Source organism: Onthophagus taurus, chromosome 3, assembly GCF_036711975.1.
Source record: "Onthophagus taurus isolate NC chromosome 3, IU_Otau_3.0, whole genome shotgun sequence".
Lineage (NCBI taxonomy): Eukaryota > Metazoa > Arthropoda > Insecta > Coleoptera > Scarabaeidae > Onthophagus > Onthophagus taurus.
This window is the reverse complement of record NC_091968.1, coordinates 23,743,268-23,765,800: the sequence shown is the minus strand read 5'-3', so window position 1 is coordinate 23,765,800 and position 22,533 is coordinate 23,743,268. Positions and strand designations below refer to the sequence as shown.

General features: G+C 34.9%; 2 protein-coding genes across 3 annotated transcripts in view; both read right to left on the bottom strand.

Annotated features, from left to right (window-relative positions):
- LOC111422262 (futsch) overlaps positions 1-22,533 on the bottom strand; it is a 56,976-nt gene that overhangs the window by 19,754 nt on the left and 14,689 nt on the right. For both annotated transcript variants that reach the window (XM_071195406.1, XM_071195407.1), the window contains exons 2-3: positions 6,694-6,792; positions 14-186 (exon numbers count right to left, since the gene is read on the bottom strand). In XM_071195406.1, coding sequence (XP_071051507.1) covers positions 14-186; positions 6,694-6,792 — 272 coding nt within the window. The remainder of the gene's footprint in view (positions 1-13; positions 187-6,693; positions 6,793-22,533) is intronic.
- LOC139429565 (uncharacterized protein PF3D7_1120000-like) lies at positions 4,615-6,015 on the bottom strand. The gene has a single exon (XM_071195410.1). The coding sequence runs from the start codon at positions 5,998-6,000 to the stop codon at positions 4,630-4,632; it is 1,371 nt and encodes a 456-aa protein (XP_071051511.1). The 5' UTR covers positions 6,001-6,015; the 3' UTR covers positions 4,615-4,629.

Below are 22,533 nucleotides of genomic sequence, written 5' to 3'. Positions count from 1 at the left end.
GTGTTATAATTACTTGTAAAATCCAAGAACCATTTGCGGCGAAAGTGTATCCAGCATGAATGATGTGTCTGTGTCTGGTGAAGCTGCTTAGAAGATTTCTGATGCATTGAGCTAAGGTGCTAACTGCCGGATGGATGAGGACTTCCGTTACTAAATTTTCTGAGGCGTATTGTATCAATCTTTCACCTTTAACATGATTAAAGCACAAATTGATTAAAATTAGGTTGCTTTTTTAATTTAGAAAGGATTATTAATAGACAATGTGCTGGTTAAAACCCGTAAGGAGTGGTGGTTCATAGTTATACGGAGCATACCTACGATAATTGGGTTAGTTATAACGGTTTATGGCGAGTAGAGTTGAAGAGCAACTAAGACTAATTAAATTATGGGAATTTAGAAAATGAATTTTAATAACTTTATGTTAAATTTTCACAGTACTTCTTAGTCTTTTAATATAGCTGATAACATCAATCCTGATAATAAACGTTTCTGATTAAGATGAAAAATTCCATTTTTTCCATCTTTCGCCTCACCACTGGAAAGTCTTGGTTCAATTATAGAATCTTTCTTTTCTGGACTCCCATCTTTTTGGAGACTAGGAGATGGGGTTTTTGACTTTTCATCAGTTACAGATAACCCTTTCTGGGCAATTTCCATCTTTTCTGGTACTCCATATTTTTGTAATCCAACAAATGAACTTGTTGACACTTCATCTTTCATCTCAGAGATAGAAATAGAGTCTCTTTTATCTGGACTTCTTGATTTCTCATCACTTATGGATAATTTTTTTTCACCAATTTCCATTAATTCCATCTTCCTGTAATCCAGGAGATGAACTTTTTTGACAAGTCATCATTCGCCCCACTGATGGAAAGTCCCTGTTCTGTTATGGAATCTTCTTTTTCAAGACTCCCATCTTTCTTGAAATCAGGAGATGGGCTTTTCGACACTTCATCTTTCGTCTCAGTTATAGAATCTTTTTTTTCTGGACTCCAGTCTTTCTGGAAACCAGGAGATGGACTTCTTGACTTCTTTTTCTCGGCAATTTCGATCTTTTCTGATATTCCATCTTTCGCCTCATCACTGGAAAGTTTTAGTTCAGTTATGGAATCTTTCTGCAAACCAGGAGATGAGCTCCTTGACTTCTCATATTTCAATTCGCCAATAGAAAATTTCTTTTCAACTATGGAATCTTTTCTGTCACCCAAAAATCTGTCCTTTCTGGTGTTTGATCTTTCTGCAAACCAGGCAGCTTGTCTTCTTTCATTTCTTCCTTTTTGTCCACCTTGCCACAAATTAATTCATCACTTTTTTCAGGTATAGATGTTCTTTTTTCCTCAATCTTCCCACAAATGGATGATTTTCTCTCTAAATCAACTTCTTACAAGCTAGGAGATAGTGTTCTAGTTTTTTCATCTTCTTGTAATTTATCTTTTGCAACTTTCTAGAAACCAGGAGATGGAATTCTTGACTTCTCTTCACTTATAACAATTTTTCTCTGCAATTTCCATCTTTTCTGATATTCCATCTTTCGCCTCATCACTGGAAAGTTTTGATTCAGTTATGGAATCTTTCTGCAAACCAGGAGATGAGCTCCTTGACTTCTCATATTTCAATTCGCCAATAGAAAATTTCTTTTCAACTATGGAATCCTTTCTGCCACCCAAAAAATCTGTCCTTTCTGGTGTTTGATCTTTCTGCAGCTTGTGTTCCTTCATTTCTTCCTTTTTATCCACCTTGCCACAAATTAATTCATCACTTTTTCCAGCTATAGATGTTCTTTTTTCCTCAATCTTCCCACAAATCGATGATTTCCTCTCTAAATCAACTTCTTGCAAGCTAGGAGATGGTGTTCTAGTTTTTTCATCTTCTTGTAATTTATCTTTTGCAACTTTCTAGAAACCAGGAGATGAACTTCTTGACTTCTCTTCACTTATAACAATTTTTTTCGGCAATTTCCATCTTTTCTGATATTCCATCTTTCGCCTCATCACTGGAAAGTTTTGGTTCAGTTATAGAATCTTTCTGCAAACCAGGAGATGAGCTCCTTGACTTCTCATATTTCAATTCGCCAATAGAAAATTTCTTTTCAACTATGGAATCTTTTCTGTCACCCAAAAATCTGTCCTTTCTGGTGTTTGATCTTTCTGCAAACCAGGCAGCTTTTCTTCCTTTTTATCCACCTTGCCACAAATTAATTCATCACTTTTTCCAGCTATAGATGTTCTTTTTTCCTCAATCTTCCCACAAATCGATGATTTCCTCTCTAAATCATCTTGCAAGCTAGGAGATGGTGTTCTAGTTTTTTCATCTTCTTGTAATTTATCTTTTGCAACTTTCTAGAAACCAGGAGATGGACTTGTTGACTTCTCTTCACTTATAACAATTTTTCTCGGCAATTTCCATCTTTTCTGATATTCCATCTTTCGCCTCATCACTGGAAAGTTTTGGTTCAGTTATGGAATCTTTCTGCAAACCAGGAGATGAGCTCCTTGACTTCTCATCTTTCAATTCGCCAATAGAAAATTTCTTTTCAACTATGGAATCTTTTCTGTCACCCAAAAATCTGTCCTTTCTGGTGTTTGATCTTTCTGCAAACCAGCCAGCTTGTCTTCTTTCATTTCTTCTTTTTTGTCCACCTTGCCACAAATTAATTCATCACTTTTTCCAGCTATAGATGTTCTTTTTTCCTCAATCTTCCCACAAATAGATGATTTCCTCTCTAAATCAACTTCTTGCAAGCTAGGAGATGGTTTAGTGTGGTTGGATCTCAGGGTTGCATTTTTGACTGGTTTTCAGCTAATCAGCTTAGGATAAATGAATCTAAAACTCAGCAGTTAATCTTCTCACTACGTGCACTAAGTGATAGTGTTGATAACTTTCTGCAAACCAGGAGATGGGCTCCTTGACTTCTCATCTTTCAATTCGCCAATGGAAATTTATTTTGTGTCACCCAAAGAATCTTTCCTTTCTGGTGTTTGATCTTTCTGCAAACCAGGCAGCTTTTCTTCCTTTTTATCCACCTTGCCACAAATGAATTCATCACTTTTTCCAGCTATAGATGTTCTTTTTTCCTCAATTTTTGCCACAAATCGATGATTTCCACTCTAAATCATCTTCTTGCAAGCTAGGAGATGGTGTTCTGGATTTCTCATCTTCTTGTAATTTATTTTTTTGGAACTCATCTTTTATTGGATCTTCTTTATCTTTCAAAAGTAACTTTTCATTTTGGTCCTCCTTCAAATCACTCTCAGATTTTTCAATCGTATCTTCGGTTGCTTAACCTCACCAGTCTTTTCAGTTTTCTCATCTCCTTTATTTTTGATTTGACAAGAATCATAAGAAAGTAGGATTTCGTCTGATTTCGTCGAGAACGAATCATTTCATTCGCCTGCCTCTTTCAGTTCGTCTTTTAACGATTGTCCAGAACTTACAAACTCTTTCAAATCGGGAGTTGAACACTTCGAGTTTTCCGTTTTTCGTATAAGGCGTTGATTTCCCAGACATTATCGATTAGGTCGCATCCGGCGTTGATTTTCCCGACTTTTCAAATTGATCGGAAATTTTCTCGCAAGATGAATCGTCTTTGCTCGAATATTTATCTCTTAATTCGGTTATTGAAGTTAAAGTTTCTGATATTTCGGTAATTGAGCCTCGCATTTTTTCATGGTCTTGGGGCAAAACTTGAGTTGATGGTTTTATTTCTTCATCGATTTGCTTGGTTTCTTCTAAGCTTTTTGTGTCAGGGGTGGATCTCCCTGAATCTGAGGCTGCTTTTATATGGGGAGTTTCTAACGTTGCCAAACTTTTAGCATCGTCTATTTCCAGAGTTGATCTTCCAGAATCAGCAATTTCTTCACTTTCCAGTTCTGATTTTTTATCTTTAGTTGTTTCTGTTAAATCAGAAACTGGCAATGGCGATTTCTCTTTATCTTCCGGACTTGATTTTTCTGATTTGTCTGGAAATATTCTTGATTGTTCTGATTTCATAATTTTTTTCACACTAACTTCGATTTCTTATTTTTCATAATCAGATATTTCGATGTCGAGAGTTGATTTTTTGGAACTCTCCTTTCGGAATCATTTCGGGCAAATTTCGATTTCTTCACCTCCATCTTCACTGGAAGCAATAACCAACATTCTATGATTCAGTTCCAGAATCAGAAGCACTCTCTAAGTCATCACTTTTAGTTTTAATATCTTTAATCATCCGTGAAGTAGCTGCCATTAATTCTTTTGATTCTTTAATTAAATCAGAAGCTTTTGAATCTCTTCTCTCCTCATCGACTTCATGGATAACTTCTTTGATTATTTTTGATTCTGTAACTGGTGAATCTAACGTTGTGATGTGGGTTTCTCTTAATTCTGTGGTGTAAGAGGTGATGTATTGAAGACATGGTGTTATATTTAATGAAATTTTTCCTTCAAATTCTTCTAATGGAGCATCAGATTTTAGCACCTCAGCTACGCTTGCGACTATTTTCGCGACATCTTCCCGTTCTTTGAGGGATTTCCTTCCTAAATCAATTTTATCAATTATTTCAGCTTCCCAGTACGTTTGAACAGTTTGTTCAGAAGACATTTCAGGCAATTCTGTTAAAGAACTCGATCTGCTATCTTCATGATCTTTTATATTTGTGCTTCTTTTGAATCAATTTTTTGGACATCTTTAGAATCAATTTTTTCAAATTCTAATTTTTCAATTTTAACTTCTTTTGCATCCTGCTCAATATCTTCAGTAGAGTCCATTGAAGCATCTTTTGAAGGTTCTGTTTTTGCATCATTTTCTGACACCATCATTTTCTCTTTTTCTTCTTTAGATTCATCTTTTGGAGGAGTTGGGCCACGATCTTCAACAACAACTTTTTCATCATCTTTCTTCTCATTAACTTTTTCTTTAATTTCTTTGGCATCTTTAATCACCTCATTAACTTCATCTTTTACGTCTTTAATATCATCGTTTATTTGATCTTTAATATCTTTAACGGCTTCTTTAATTTCTTCTTTATCTTCGATATCTTTTGGTTTTTCAATCTCAGTTTTGGTGTCTACTTTTTCTTCAATTTCTGTTTTAAGATCTGCCTTAACATCATCTTTGATTTCTTTGATGTCTTTGCTCACTGATTCTTTCATTTCTTCTTTAGCATCGTTTATTTTATCTTTTGGAAGTTTATCTTCTTGTACAATCTTATCTTTAACTCCTAATTTTTCTTCTTTATCTTTTTGATGTTTAATATCTTGTTTTTCTTCTAATTTAGACTCAACTTTATCTTCTTTATCATCTTTCTTTATTTCTGATTTAACGTCATCTTCTTTGCTAGTTTTTTCACCGTCTTCTTTGACCTCCTTTATAGTATCTTCCTTTCTAATTTCTTGATCATCTTTTTTTTCGTCCTTTTTGTCATCTTCTTTGATAATTCCTTCCTCGCCTCCTTTGGAATCTATTTTGACATCTTCTTTGCTAATTTCTGTAGCATCTTTTTCAACCCCCATTTTGACATCATCTTTGCTAAGTTCTTTATCATCTTTGGTAATTTCTTTAGCATCAATTTTGACATCTTTTTTGATATCTTCTTTACTAATTTCTGCTATATCTTTTTTAGCATCTATTTTGACCATTTTATTCACACTTTCTTTAACATCTTCTTTGCTAACTTCTGTCGCATCTTTTTTGGCATCCATTTTAACATCATCTTTGATAATTTCTGTCTCACTTTCTTTAGCATCTATTTTGACATCGTCCATGATATCTGCTTTGACAACTTCTTTGCTAATTTCTGTCGCATCTTTTTTGGTATCAACTTTAACATCATCTTTGATATCCTTTTTGGCATCATCTTTGATAATTTCTGTCTTACTTTCTTTAGCATCTATTTTGACATCGCTCATGATCTCTGCTTTCACATCTTCTTTGCTAACTTCTGTTGCATCTTTCTTGGCGTCCACTTTAACATCATCTTTGATTTCCTTTTTCACACCATCTATGATATGAAAGATCATAATTTCCTCCTTTGGAATCTATTTTGACATCTTCTTTGCTAATTTCTGTAGCATCTTTTTCAACACCCATTTTGACATCATCTTTGCTAAGTTCTTTATCGTCTTTGGTAATTTCTTTAGCATCAATTTTGACATCTTTTTTGATATCTTCTTTACTAATTTCTACTAAATCTTTTTTAGCATCCATTTTGACATCATCTTTGACCATTTTTGTCTCGCTTTCTTTAACATCTTCTTTGCTAACTTCTGTCGCATCCTTTTTGACATCTTCTTCAATAATTTCTATGATCTCTTTTGTAATCTCTTCTTTACTAATTTCTTTGCCATCATCCTTCTTCTCATCAACTTTCTTATAGGATAGTTTAACAATGATATCCGATCAATCATTATAAATTCAATCTTTATAAAAAAACCTTTAAAATAATTCAGAGTTACCCAAACCAAGAAAAGAATCAACCCAATTAAACCCCACTTTAACTAACAAATACTAAAGTTGCGTCATAAACTTTGTTAATTAAAACTTAAAGTAATTACATCATTTCAACGATAAAAACTTTTTGGCAAAAGACTCCTCAACCTGACAATACGGATTAAAACGAACTCCGTAATCAGATTTCGCCTTATTTAGGTCAAAAACTTTCTTATCTTTAACCGTCTCGTTGGGTGAATCAAAAAATACATGTTTCAACTCACCGTATCTAGCTTCTTCTCCTTCCGGTGCTTGTTCCGTTATAATAGCTAGTTCTTTTTCTAAATCTATCAAGCAGTCGTTGATGTCCCATGATAATAAACCTAAAAAAGAAATTTTGTGTTATTTATGAATCTTTTTACAACCTCTTTGAAGAAATTAGAGAGAAAGAAAAAAAAGGAGGTAAAAAAAATTTTATGGGAAATACGGGGTATCGTGTATATACAACAAGAACGAGTTTATGGGTGATATTTGCATAATGGCCCCCTTTAAAACGGGGTTGAGAAAGGGGGCATGTTTTCGCATGCCACCTCTTTTGTATTTTCCCCACCCTTCATTTCTTGTTTGTTGAAACCACGACCCACCCCAAACGTTTTCCCAACAAAACCGACTCTACCAGTTAGAATCAGTTAAACCATTTCCAGTTTTCTCTACCTACCTCTTTAAGTATTTAAATGGAAACGTTTAAATTGACCTCGTTTCAGGTAGTCGGAGGTGAGTTTCGGTCGTTAAATTGAATTAATTAAAGTCATACGGGGATTTAAACAATTTAGGTTGAAATACGGTGTGTTAATTAATTATCGTACACGACGTCATCATTGAAAGTATGCAACCAATGTCACAGTATGAGTATTGCAATATCAATACTGTGACATTGGTTGTATATCAACATGTTAACAATGAGATCAATATTTAAACTTAATGGGTACAAAACACATCAAAAATTTTCTTTCAAACTCATTTTATGCACGCCCCATTTAAAAGCTTTATTCGTGTTTCTATTCGCTCGTTTCAGGGGAGGTATTAAATCGAGAGGAAGATGTAAAAGTTAAATATTCAAGTTTCAATTTGCATGCGTGAATGAAAGAGACTATTTCACTTTTAAAAGATAAACTTTATTGGAAATTTGTTAGTTAGTTTCGACCTAAACGTAGGACATCATCAGGCACGAATGATATAATTTTATTATTGCATTAAATAGGAATTGAGGAACAGTTTTTAGTAGTGGTGGAACGGACATCCGGCAATAATCTTCTTGATATCCGGAATTAGTATCTCTTTTAGGTGTTGGACAGTGCAGATAATAATCAAGTTCAACCTCAATAGGACTTTTTTCATAGAATACAACTTTATTTATATCAGGTTTGTCATTAGCAACCTCACTGTAGCAATCCCTGTAGACGAGAGTTTATAGGAGGAATCTTTGCAAGGTCGTAAAGGAGTTCGTTGGAAGGGTTAGAGTAATAATTCTCAGAGTTGCTCTCTCAGCTACTTCCAGATGGTACTGTGATCCTCTCGGCGCTTCAGTCATGATTAATGAGGCATATTCGATAATAGGTCGGCATATTGAGGTGTATATGTGAGTAGCGCATTTGATGGATATTCCTCGGCCTCTATATGAGACTGAGCGAAAGTGTTTGGCACGGTTTTTGACTTTCATTTTTACTTTGATGACGTGGGCAGAGAATTTAAGAGTTCTATCCAAGGTAATGCCGAGGTAGTTGCAAGTTGGTGAAGCTGTGATAAGAGATTGAATCATTATTGTGGGAGGAGCAACGCTAATAGGGAGGAAAGGGATGAAGAATTGGGTTTTGGAAGGATTTATTAGGATACGCCATTTTCGGTACCATTCCTCTATGTTTTGGATAAGCATCTGCAGTAAGACTTCAAATCGAAGACGTCTGGGTTGTCGTTGTAGATGTCATGGCAGTAGACGTTGTACAGTGCTGGCGAGATGGGAGAGTCTTGACAGTAGTATTTTTTTAACAATTTTTTTAGCAGGTTAAGGAGATAAGATGGGATTTTCAACATAGCTAGCTTGTATAGTAGACCTCTGTGCCATACAGAGTCGAACATCCAGGAACACTGCGGCGGATTGTTGTTTTTGGTAACGTGCGACTTGGAAGTTTGAGACAAGCACTGCCAAGGGATGAGATGTAGATCTACCTTGTTGGAATCCAAATTGGTATGACGGAATCCTCCTTGCAACAACATCGAACAGTGTGTTCTTCAAGTGTACCTCGAACAGCTTCCCCATTACGGGTAGCAACGAGATTAGTTCTCAGGGTCGGATAGAGAAGAATCTTTCTTGGGGATGCATATGATAATAGAGGTCTTCCAGTCTTGTGGGAAATGCTGGGTGGTAAGGCAATAGTTGTAAATTTTTCTTATGTAGGCGTGGATATCAAGATCCAGCTTCCTTAAGATTTTCCTTGAAATGTTGTCGTATCCAGGGGTTGTGTTGGCAGAAGTATTCTTCTTCCTGCATGAGAGCATCTTTTCGGACGAATTGAGAAAGGCGTGTTGGTACCAATTGTCTACTCTGTTTTTGTTGTGAGGGCAGAACAGGGCCTCATTGCTGAAGGAAAATACCCTCTTAAGATATTCAACGTGGATGTTTACGATTTTTTCCGGGCTAGAGTGTGAGCAGCAGGGTTTCTGGCAACTTTTGGTACTTCGAAAGTTTGCGGACTTCTTGCCAGTAGTTTTTACCCTTGCTTCTGTTGATTTTGTCACAGGCCTCAATGTATTTTTTGCTTCTGAATTGCTGCACTAGTTTTTAGATATTTTTATTAAGCTCGTTAAACACTCTTTTCAGAGCAGGCTCCTCATAGGATCTAAAATCGCGGTAGGGTCGTCTCTTTTCCTTAATCAAACGGAGAATAAATGGTGGCAGAGGAAAATCGTTCTTCATCCACCAAATTAAGCAATTATAAATTAAAGGTTGCGATAGACTCGGGTGTAATAACAGGGTTAGATCTCACATATTCCTTTATTCCTGCGTTCAATCTTTCCATATTACAAAGTTTATAGTTTATAGTATTCGAGTGGTTGTATTAATGCAGATCACAAGACCCAGATGGTCAGAGCACAGATCAGGAATGATATTAACAGACGTGATGAGCGGTCTTATGTTGTTTGTGCAGAAGATTAAATCAGGCTTGGAGTTAAGATTATTTGCCATGACAAACGTCGGAGGTGTTGCGATGCGCACAAAATTTGACATAGTCATAAATTGGTTGATGTGTCTGTTTTTGGCTGGGTTTGGGTTAAAGTCACCGATTATTAGACAATTGTCGTACCGTGCAGCCATGTTAAATATTGTTTCTTCTATCTTACTAAAAGGATGTATATAAACCAACAATATATGTACTCTTTCTGTGCCAATCACAAAAGTAAAATGGAGGGCGTTGTTTAGTGGAGAATTTATTCTGGGAGGATTAGCTTTTCCAATTTGTAATGCAGGATCGCCCATAACCACCGTTCTGACATCCGCCTGTTCACAATATTTCCTAATTCTTGGATCTTGGATCATTGGATCAATCATTATATACATGTAGCTTCCCGAAAAAACAACGATTGTGTCGATTTGATGATGCCCAATGAATTAGGGCACGTATTAGGGCATTTAAAAGCTTTTGTCGATCCCACGACTTGTTAGAGTTGATTTTTGTGAGATAAGTGTCGATAATTTAATCGTAGATCGTAACAGGATTATTAATGCGGCTTTCTTTGGTGGCTTTGTTCATAATTTCCTCTGATTTTTTGTTAGCCGATTTAATTCTAACATTGGGGACGCCTTGTATAGGTGCTTTGGGTCGCTTTTTGCATATCATAGACCATGCACTATGGCCTTCAATGCCACAAGACCTACACTTCTCTGGTAGTTGGGAGGTACATTTGGTGGTGCTGTGAGGACCCAAGCATTTGGAGCATTTTACTAGAACATTACATTTATTGGTCGTGTGAGCAAAATCATGGCATTTACTGCATGGAATTGGAATTGGTGGTGGAGGACGGCTCTCGTAAACTGGGAAATGACAGTTTTTATAAAAAAAAACCCTCTTGGAGTAGCCTTTGGTACGAATCAACGCATCCTGTGATTATTCTAATCTTATAGATTGGATTGTTAGTGGTTTTTGAAATTATTCTTTTGCAGAATCTATCCGATAGTTTCTGTGAATTCCGTTCGTCGCTAATTTCTTGGTCTCCAATTTCTAGATCGACGGATGTGATAATGGCCGAATACGAAGCCGAAGGTATTTTTTTAGTAGAAGGAATGAAATTCTTTGCTTCAGAGAACTCTGCGATTATATTTTGGTCTTTTAGGAGAGTTAGATAAGGGATTTGCGGTGTTTTATTGTTGACGGATTTAATTAAGAAACCCTGCTGTGTTTTAATAATTACATCACGAGTGTTAAACGAGTTTCTCGTCCCGTATTTTTTGGTAATTTTGGAATTTTGAAAGTGGAGTCACTACCGCTACCCCGTTTCTTGTTACCACTACTAGACTCACCGTCCTGGTCGGATTCAGAGGCCGAAGCCTCTGAACCTTTCGATGTCATTGTTTCCATTCACAGTCCCTGAGTTAGGGGAGTAGATAAGGTATGTACAAAAACAAAATATTTGGTTGTAGCACTAAAACTAGATCACTGAACTAGTTATTTACGGAAAGAACACGAATCACGCGTGATCCATGCGAATGTCTTGAGAAGACTGTAATCGATAAATTTTTCAAATTTTGCAATTTTCGCCGATTAAGTTTCAAAAATTCGTATAAAATCCATTTCTTGGAATATGAGTATGAAAATTTCCCAAAATGTTAATAAAAGTGTCCTCTTTCCAATAAACCAACACGTTTTGAAAAATAACTTTCAGTTTTTGAGAAAACAATATTTGAAGTTTTGATAAAATTTTCGATGTGGCAATTTTCATTGATAACATTCAAAATTCGCTGTAAAATTCATTTCTTGAAGGATCCTTGTGGATATACCACCAATTATTAATGAAAATATCCTCTTTTTAATGCAACAAGCCGTTTTGAAAAATCTCTTTTAGTTTTTAAGAAAAAAAATTTTGAAATGATCGAAATTTTTTTCGAATTTTGCAATTTTGGCAGATTAAGTTTCAAAAATTCGTATAAAATCCATTTCTTGGAATATGAGTATGAAAATTTCACAGAATGTTAATAAAAGCTTCCTCTTTCCAATGAACCAACACGTTTTGAAAAATAACTTTTAGTTTTTGAGAAAATAATATTTGAAGTTTTGATAAAATTTTCGATGTTGTAATTTTCATCGATAACTTTCAAAATTCGGTATAAAATTCATTTCTTGAAGAATCTTTGTGGAAATATCACCAATTATTAATTAAAGTATCCTCTTTTTAATGCAAGAAGCCGTTTTGAAAAATCTCTTTTAGTTCTTGAGAAAAAAATTTTTGAAATGATCGACAATTTCTTGGAATTTTGCAATTTTCGCCGATTAAGTTTTAAATATTCGTATAAAATCCATTTCTTGGAATATGAGTTTGAAAATTTCGCAAAGTGTTAATAAAAGTGTCCTCTTTCCAATAAACCAACACGTTTTGAAAAATTACTTTTAGTTTTTGAGAAAACAATATTTGAAATTTTGTTAAAATTTTCAATATTGCAACTTTCATCGATAACTTTCAAAATTCGCTATAAAATTAATTTCTTGAAGGATCCTTGTGGAAATATCACCAATTATTAATTAAAGTATCCTCTTTTTAATGCAAGAAGCCGTTTTGAAAGATCAGTTTTAGTTTTTGAGAAATAAATTTTTGAAATACATAATCGACAATTTCTTCGAATTTTGCAATTTTCACCGATTAAGTTTTAAAAATTCGTATAAAATACATTTCTTAGAATATAAGTTTGAAAATTTCCCAAAGTGTTAATAAGAGTGTCCTCTTTCCAATGAACCAACACGATTTGAAAAATAACTTTTGAAAACAATATTTAAAGTTTTGATCAAATTTTCGATGTTGCAATTTTCATCAATAATTCTCAAAATTCGCTATAAAATTCATTCCTTGAAGGATCCTTGTGGAAATATCACCAATTATTAATTAAAGTTTTAGTTAGAGTTGCTTCGTTAGTTAAATCAGTATCAAAAAAGTTCATTTTGTATCTTGGATCCAAATAAGTTGACATATCTTATCAGCTTTCTTATTAATTTCATTTTTATTCAAATATCGCAATAATATGGCAATTACTATCCGTTTCATCACTAGTTTTTAGTAATTATGGTAGTATCAATAAACAGTACTTTAATCAAAATAATTAACTAAACCTAAATAGATTAATTTAACCAATTTAAAAACGAATCTCATTACGAATTTATTAAAACCCCGATCCAATTTTCTCTCTTCCCCGTTACAACGTATGTTTATGTTCACAACACACACAAACACTCTGTAATTTAATGGTTTAAGCACGCCATTCTACCGTCTAATTGAGCCTCATTTCCACCTTTATTAGACACATTTCTAATTATTTTTGAAAAATGTTTATTAATTTTTAAAAATTCCACGCCTGGTTTCGTTTTAATATGCCCACCTACGTGTTTAATTACTTTTAAAAAATCAATCACAACCCAAGCTTAACGAAATCCAATTGGGAACAACATTTTAAATTCATTAATTTTTGCCCAGATGGTGATTTTATGCACCAAGAACTTTTCTAAAAATCTTGATACCCTGTAATGTACTTGGAAAATGTATTTAGAAAATGCATAAAAATTACATTGAAAACTATGAAAAGTAATGGATCAGTTAACATTTAGAAGTAGTATTGCAAGAGATCTTCTGGTGGCTGAAGATTTGTTGACTCATTTATATCAAAAACAAAGACTTTTTTAACCTATTAGTAGTCTCTTTTGAAAGAATCATCAAAAAATTTTAACCAAAAAATGTACCAAGTTAGGTTAAATAAAAAATTTCTCACTCTAAAAAAATGTTCACGATGATTTAAAGAGATCCGTGTCGGTTTTGGTCACGTGCAGCCTTGAGTCTTGTTTATTATTAACTTGAACCCAACAGAAGAGACGTTATGTTAGGTTGACACCCGGTGAGACTAGAAATAAGACGTGCTTATTTATAACTAACAGCACCAAGCTCTTCTTATGCTTTCCTCCTCCTCGTTGAGGCGAGTTTTAAGACGACCGCTGGGGAATGTTGTTTGCTTACACTTAAGATTAGAAATTCGATATCTTTTAAATTCAAAATATGACATTTTTGCATGATGGAAACGTCAATGTGACGTTTAAATGACATTAAAAGTTGGGTATTTTAAAATTTAGAAAAATTTAATTTATTTTTATTATTAATTAATAAAATTAATTTATATTTGTAATTAAATAAATAAATTAAGTCTTTGTTTAATTTTTAACATTTAAAAAACGTTTAGTAAGGCATTTATAATAAAACGTCATTTGGTTCATTTTAATATTAGTCCAAATGTATACGAGATAATCGTAGCACGAAATGTTTATGTTTTTTATAACAATTAATTATTTTAATGAAATAACTCTTATTTAATGAATTCGATTAAGTGAGTATACCCAATAATCAAATAGGAAGTTAATAATAACATTCTTTATTTTAAATAATGATTAAACTTGACATTTAAAAAAATTTTTTTTAGGTTATGTTGTACTTCTTTGAAATTCAAATCTCAAGATTGAAGAATTGGTTAGACCGAGTTATTGAATCTACTCAGGATTGAATTGTGTCGATAAATTTGGTTAATAACATCTTGGAGTGGGCCCTCAGAGACGATTTTTATTGAATCGAAAATTACATCTTTTAGGTTACATTAACTGGTGAAAATTTGGTTTAAATTCCAACATCAAATTATTTTGAGGATGAATCAACTAATTGTAAGTAATTATTTTCAAAATTATAGTTATTTCTTTAAAAAATGTATAGTATTGAGCAAAAAAAATGTACAAAGAAAATCAAAAGTTTTTGTACATAATTATAATTTGATTCTTTTTAGAAGAACAAAGCGTGTTAGATCATTAAAGCAGAACGAAAACAACAATAAATTTGATACGATTCGATGTAATTCGAATAAAGGTTAAGATTATGTCGGAGTTTCAAATTTAAAAGTTTGAAATTAAAAACAAAGTGTATAAAAGATGAAAGAATAAAAATTACGAACCCTTTTATAGTTAAAAAAGTATAAAATAGATCAAAGGGTAAAAATGATAAAAAAATTGCAAAAATAAACAGGTCATTTATCACATTTCGCTATATAACTACAAATCATCCATCGTGTTAACTGACCTTTACCCATCAATCGATCCCTTTTTCTATCAACCCCATTTTTTTACACTTTAAAGTTTTCCTAATCTTTATCTATTTGTATTTATTTATTGATCCGAAGCTTTCAAAACCATATTATTTCAAATTGAATGTGTTTTAATGCAAAGTTAATAATTAATTTAAAGGATGAGATTTTTTTTGTAGAGGAAAATTCCTTAAATCTTATTTTGTCTGGTCCCTTTATAAATCCCGCAGTTTCAAGACATAAGGCGCGCCTTTGCAATACGAAAGCGAAGAATCAAAAGCCCCAAACATAAATAGAAAGTGTAATGAACTATTTAGAGCTTAAGAGAGCTACGGCGTCGACGTTAGTTCCATCTTCGCAGCGTTCGCATACATTCTCAGATTTTTATTACCGAGAAAATATTCGATTTAAAATTTTCCGATATTAAAATTTAATTCATTTTTCCGGCGCATTCACCATTTTATTTTATTCCTAAATATTTTTTAAACGAATTTATTGAAAAATAAAGTCTATTATTTAATATTTAACTGAATGGGATCGATGTGGTTGGATATTTTTAGGGTTTTAATGGATTTTGTTATTATCTAAAAATAAACGTTGATGGAGTTCTCGGATTTAAATAATTCAAAGGATTTGAGATGATATAAATTGAAATCTAACAGTTTAGAACTTTCGTTTCATCCAATATTGTGTACAATATACATGCTAATTTGAGCCAAACTCTAATTGGATAACAAAGTTAGCTTCCGCTCAATTTAACTAGAATTCCAACTGATTGTACAGTTTAAATAGACAAAAATTTGTTAAAGTCAAAATATTTAATTATAAATGTGCGTCATAGTTAGAATCCAGGTCGTGTTATTCCCCAGTTTGCTGAAATAGAGTTATTTCATGTTCATAAATAAATTTGGGGTATTCCCCGAATTGTCTATACGATGTATAAATCAAGTTATAATACTGTTATTCAGGGCTTGATTATTGTATATTTTTCATTGAACTAAAATTAGAACTAACACTAGACCTAGAAGTGGAAATATTGGGGTTTAGCCGCACATTTCTCAAGACGGCTAAACCCGAATGATTTTGTGTTAGTTCTAGTGATAGTTCTAGTTTTAGTGCAATAAAAATATACAACATAATAATATCTTATGCTAACTAGCACTACCTACCACTGCTACTAGAACTAACACTAGAGCGAGAACTAGAAACATTCGGATTTAGCCACACGTCTCTCAAGACGGCTAAACCCGAATGATTCTAGTTCGAGATCTTGTGTTAGTTCTAGTGATAGTGCTGGTGTAAAACTAAAACTAACACCAGAGCGAGAACTAGAAACATTCGGGTTTAGCCGCACATCTCTCAAGACCCGAAACTTTCTAGTTCTAGGTTTAGTGTTAGTTCTAGTTTTACACCAGCACTATCACTTGAACTAACACAAGACCTTGAACTAGAATCATTCGGGTTTAGCCGTCTTGAGAGACGTGCGGCTAAATCCAAATGTTTCTAGTTCTTGGTCTAGTATTAGTTCTAGTTTTACAATAGCACTATTACTAGAACTAACACTAGACCTAGAACTAGAATCATTCGGGTTTAGCAGTCTTGAGAGACGTGCGGCTAAATCCGAATGTTTCTAGTTCTCGGTCTAGTGTTAGTTCTAGTTTTACAATAGCACTATCACTAGAACTAACACTAGACCTAGAACTAGAATCATTCGGGTTTAGCCGTCTTGAGAGACGTGCGGCTAAATCCGAATGTTTCTAGTTCTCGCTCTAGTGTTAGTTCTAGTGGCAGTGGTAGGTAGCGCTAGTTAGCATAAGATATTATTATGTTGTATATTTTTATTGCACTAAAACTAGAACTAACACTAGACCTAGAACTAGAATCATTCAGGTTTAGCCGTCTTGAGAGACGTGCGGCTAAATCCGAATGTTTCTAGTTCTCGCTCTAGTGTTGGTTCTAGTGGCAGTGGTAGGTAGCGCTAGTTAGCATAAGATATTATTATGTTGTATATTTTTATTGCACTAAAACTAGAACTAACACTAGACCTAGAACTAGAAACATTCGGGTTTAGCCGCACGTCTCTCAAGACGGCTAAACCCGAATGATTCTAGTTCTAGGTCTAGTGTTAGTTCTAGTTTTACACTAGCACTATCACTAGAACTAACACAAATTCCGGTTTAGCCGCACTCAAGACGGCTGAAGACAGAAATTTGTTTCAGATCAAACTATGAATTTTGAGCTGTATTTGTTAGAGCATATTTTTGCTTACTTGATTTATACGAGCATATATTTCATTGGCAAATTATATAACGTTTTTCAAAATAAATGCACCTTTGCAATATTTTATTTCGTTTCTATAGTTTCTAATAAGTTCCAGTGTGCAACAAATATGTGTCAGCCGAACAAATATTCTCAGTAAAACAACATTTAACAAGTTTAAAACACATAGAACTGGAGAAAAGAAATAATGAGGAGAAATCTACTCAGGCTTTTTTTCCAAGACATCCAAGTCAAAAGATGCTCAATTTGCAGAAGATCTATATTGCGCACTAAGTTCCGCTGATACAATGCGTAATAAAAAATACATTATCGTTCTTAGAATCATACACAGAGTACAAAGTAGACCACATAAGAGGCTAGACCACCTACAGAAATACATCAACTTCTTGCTGACTTCAGAAACAGATGCAACAGGAAGATATGTGGCAAATATCATTATTGGTATTTTGGATCATGATGAGTTGACCGCTAAACAAAAATTTTTGTTAAATATAGTAGGGCCATACAAACATTTTATCCAAAATTGACACACTTAACTTGTCTTGCACACGGACTTCATAGAGTTTGTGAGCAAATTCGAGGCATGTACATTAACGTCGACCGGTTTATTGCCAATGTGAAAAAATTATTTTTAAGTCTTACTCTTCTTCCACAACCGGTAACTACTCGCTGCGGAACATGGATTGAAGTGGCAAACTACTATGCCACTAACTTCGAAATAATTGGGAATGTCTTTGATGCATTAGATGAAGAGAACGTTGCGTCAATCAATTTCAAAGGACCTACTAAATGACAATACTATAAAAGCAGACTTGATTTTCATTGCATCAAATTATGACTTCCTTAGCGCATATCAATAAAAACATTGGAAACAGCTAGGATTCCGCTTTCTACAGGTTGAAGTAGTAATACAAGCTCAGGATTTAATTAATGCCATAAACAGTGAAGCTGTTAACTTAGTAAAGAAAAAAATGGCTATTTAAAAAGAATCATGGTTTTTCTATTTTGGAAGGATCCATAGAAATAACCTCTGATAAATTTAAGCACTAGCACTTAAATTTGCACCTATAACTGTATTACATGGTGGATATTACAAGCTTGTTTGAGTTGGTTTCAAGTTAGCTTGACTTGGTGATAATTATTTATCAATATTGAATTATAATGAATTGAGTTGGGTTATTTTCTGATTAAGCTCAGTTAGATTACTTTGTTAGTTAACTTATTCATTTGGATTACTTTGTGGTTAAGTTAGTTTTGAGTTGGTTTTAGTTAGTTTGGAGTTAGGTTGACATGCTTTGGGTACCATTAGCTTTGGATTGTTTGCTTTGGGGTTAGGTTGAGTTGGATTAATTAGCTTTATAATTGAATTTGAGCTTTCGGCTTGGATTGGATTACTTTATAGTGATTGTGGTTGAGTATTTGTTACTTTGTGTGGAAGTTATATTACTTGGTGATTGGGTTCCTTTCGAGATGACATTGACTTGGTGGTTAGTAATGTCAACTGTGGCGGACATCTAGACAACAGAAATGAATCCCCTTAAAATCCGAGAAGGCCAGGATTGTTTATAATTTATAACCTACCTTCTCGGACTATTGATTAGCAAACAATAGAGCCATCTGGACTGCGAATTCTTTGGTTCAGGCAAAGAGTTCCCAGAAACCTTTCGCCGGGCAGTTCCGGGACTTGTTTCCCAAAACATCGCAAACAACACATTTGCTTGTTTCACTGGGGCATCAATAGACTAGGATCGACCCGAAATTGATAGTTGACAGCTGATCTTTGATACTGCAATAGAGTTCATCCCTACGTCGCACTTAGGGGTATTTGATACCAAAAATTGGCCAAAATTCAAATTTATTAATTACAGAAAAGAACAAACAGCGTTTTCTGTCTTACTCACTATTATAAAACACAAAACAGCAGTGGTATCCAAAACCTGAGGCACTTCGAGTAACATCCACATGTTCTGAGGTGATATTTTAAGATATTCTGGACCACACTTGTTCTCGTTTATCCCAGTATCTGGACGAAGTTTTTGAAGGATGCAGCGAAGAAGAACGATCTAATTTAGAACTGATTCACAAATGGGGCTGTGATAGATCGCAGCAAACTCAATTCAAACAGAAGTTTGAAAATACAACAAACTCTGATGCTGATCTTCCAAAGTTCCTTTGTTCTACTTACATTAAGAACTAAAGAAGGCAAAATATTGTGGCAAAATCATCCTCCCCCCGATATTGTAGGCCCATAAGAATCAGGTTTATTCACGAAAAGAAGCATGTTTGCCAAAGATGAAATCATATATGTAGAACATCAAGTAAAAGAGTTACAATAAAATAGACTATCTTTGAAAAGAGGACCTGATCTTGAAATTGAACATAAACTATTATTTACTATGGGCTAATGACATATCAAAGAAGGAAGGTGTTAACCCAGAATCACTATCATTGGGAATATCCGTCTTTCATGCAAAAATACGATTGTTTAAATCAATCCTTCATTTGTCATACAAGCTTCCAATTGGAAAGTGACAAGCAAGATTTGGAAAAGATAAAAAGTTTAGAGCGGAGACAAAAAAGGATTCGCAAGAAAATTTTCCCGAGAGGCGTGTAATAGAGATGTTATACATAGATTACTGTTAAGCTCTGACCCTCTTATTACAAGTATACGCCCACAGCCAAGAAAATCAATGTGTGACATCATATTATTTTTTAATAAATATCCCGTTTTGTAACGAACAATTGCTTTCTCTCACTACTATCAAAGCATTAGCCCCGCATCAACATTGAATTGGATTGTACTTTGCAGTTGTATTTGGTTATTTTGCACTTAGGTTGGCTTGCTTTGGATAGCATTAGGTTTGGGTTGTTTGCGTTGGATTAGGTTCAGTTGGGCCAATTTACTTTGCAGGTGAATTTCAGCTTTCAGGTTGGATTGGATTACTTTATAGTGAGGTTACTTTGTGATTGAGTGTCGTTGTGGTATGTTTGATTGTTTAGGAGTTGTATGACATTGTGGTCGAGTTTGTTTGAAAATAACCTACTTCGGTACTTGCTTGGGTTGGTTTGAAGTTAGCTCGACTTGCTGGTAAGTATTTATCAACAATAAATTGGGTTGAGATACTTTGTAGTTGAGCACAGTTAGATTACTTTCTGGTTAAGTTTCTTTGTAGTTGGATTTGGTTACTCTAAAGTCTGATAGGCTGCTTTGGGTAGCATTAGGTTTGGATTTTTTGTTTTGCGGTTACATTGGGTTGGTTTGAAGTTAACTTAATTTGGTTTGTAGTCAGATTGGGGTTGGTTTGGAGTTGTTTTCTTTGTTACTGATGTTGTTGTCATTTTATTGGCAATGTTGTTTTTTGTTGTAAATAAGATTTTGTTGTTGAAGACAATTGGTTTTCCTAACATCCTCTCGCTACTATCAAAGCATTAGCCCCGCATCAACATTGAATTGGATTGTACTTTGCACTTAGGTTGGCTTGCTTAGGGTAGTATTAGGTTTGGGTTGTTTGCGTTGGATTAGGTTCAGTTGGGCCAATTTACTTTGCAGTTGAATTTGAGCTTTCGGGTTGGATTGGATTACTTTGTAGTGAGGACACTCTGTGATTGAGTGTCGTTGTGGTATGTTTGCTTGTTTAGGAGTTATATGACATTGTGGTCGAATTTCTTTGAAAATAACCTACTTCCGTACTTGCTTGGTTTGAAGTTAGCTCGACTTGGTGCTAAGTATTTATCAACAATGAATTACATTGTATTGAGTTGAGATACTTTGTGCTTGAGCACAGTTAGATTACTTTCTGGTTAAGTTACTTTGGAGTTAGATTTGGTTACTCTGGAGTCGGGTGGGCTTCTTTGGGAAGCATTACGTTTGGATTGTTTGCTTTGCGGTTACGTTGGGTTGGTTTGAAGTTAACTTAACTTGGTTTGGGGCCGGATTGGGGTTGTTTTGGAGTTGTTTTACGTTGTGATTGAGTGTCGTTGTGATTTTATTGGCAATTTGGAAGTTATGTTACTTTGCAGTCGGGTTCCTAGTTCAGAGTTTGCTTAATGCTGCTTGGGGTAGCATTAAGTTTGGATTCTTTGTTTTGCGGTTACGTTGGGTTGGTTTGAAGTTAACTTAACTTGGTTTGTGGTCAGATTGGGGTTACTTTGTAATTGAGTATCGTTCTGATTTTATTGGCACTTTGGGAGTTGTGTTACTTTGCAGTCGGGTTCCTAGTTCAGAGTTTGCTTGGGTTGGTTTGAACTTAGCTTAGCTTGGTGGTAAGTAAACACGTTTTTGAAATTGTTGGAGTGTGCTTCTTTCTTTCTATTGGTCAATTGTAAGCTTCATTTTCGAATCACTATCATATTATAAGCTTGGAATGGACATTTGCAGGGAGTTTTGCACAAAGCTAGACTATCCTTGTGGACTTGTCGCAGTCTTTGTGGAAAAAATTGGGGTCTTACCACTGAAAGACTGTACTGGCTCTATGTGACTGTGGTTAGACCTATGATCACATACGGAGCAGCAGCCTGGTATAGGAAAGTCCGACAGACTTCACTTATCAGTAAACTTTCACGAATTCAACGAGTAGCTGGATTGGCAATCTCTGGTGCGATAGGCACAACGCCAACTCTAGCAATGGAGGTTCTGCTTGGCCTATCTCCTCTGCATTTGCATATAGAGAAAGTGGCTAGAACAACCATTTACAGATTTAAGCAATATGCTCAAAACTGTTCCGACATGTCCTACCAATGGGCTGCGGAAGACATTATAAGCACTGATACTGTGCTATCAATGCCGTCAGATTTGGCGGTATCACTATCAGTGATTAATGCTCGATACCAGATTGTACTGCCTGAGCGGCAGTCCTGGATCGAAAATGAAAATTCTCTGGTTCGGGCAGACATTTGCTTGTACACAGGTAGATCAAAAACGCCTGAAGGGGTAGGAGCAGGAGTATACTGCCAGACACCTCGAATTAAGCAAGCCTACAGCCTGGGTACGTACTGTACTGTATTCCAGGCGGAAGTATTTGCTATTGACATGGGTGCTAAAATCCTTCTTGAAAGAGGGGTGAAGAACATGACAGTACGAATTTTCTCAGACAGTCAAGCCGCTCTCCAGGCGCTGCAAGCCGTGAAAACGGTGTCGGCTCTGGTTAATGATTGTAAGAGAGCATTAAACACACTGAGTTGTGATAACAGAGTCTCTCTGATCTGGGTCCCGGGTCACTCTGGTGTTGCTGGCAATGAAGCGGCAGATAAGCTAGCACGAGATGGCAGCGCTGAAGCGTTTGTGGGACCGGAACCAGCAGTTGGTGTATCATTTGCGATGGCCAAATATAGGATTGGACTGTGGGCTGAAGAGAGACTTCGCCTACTGTGGACCAGTTCTCCTGGAATGAGACATGCTAAGGTGTTTATTAACATCGCCACTGTCAAACCCGGGAATATTTTAGGACTTGCCCGTAGTAGCATAAAAGTT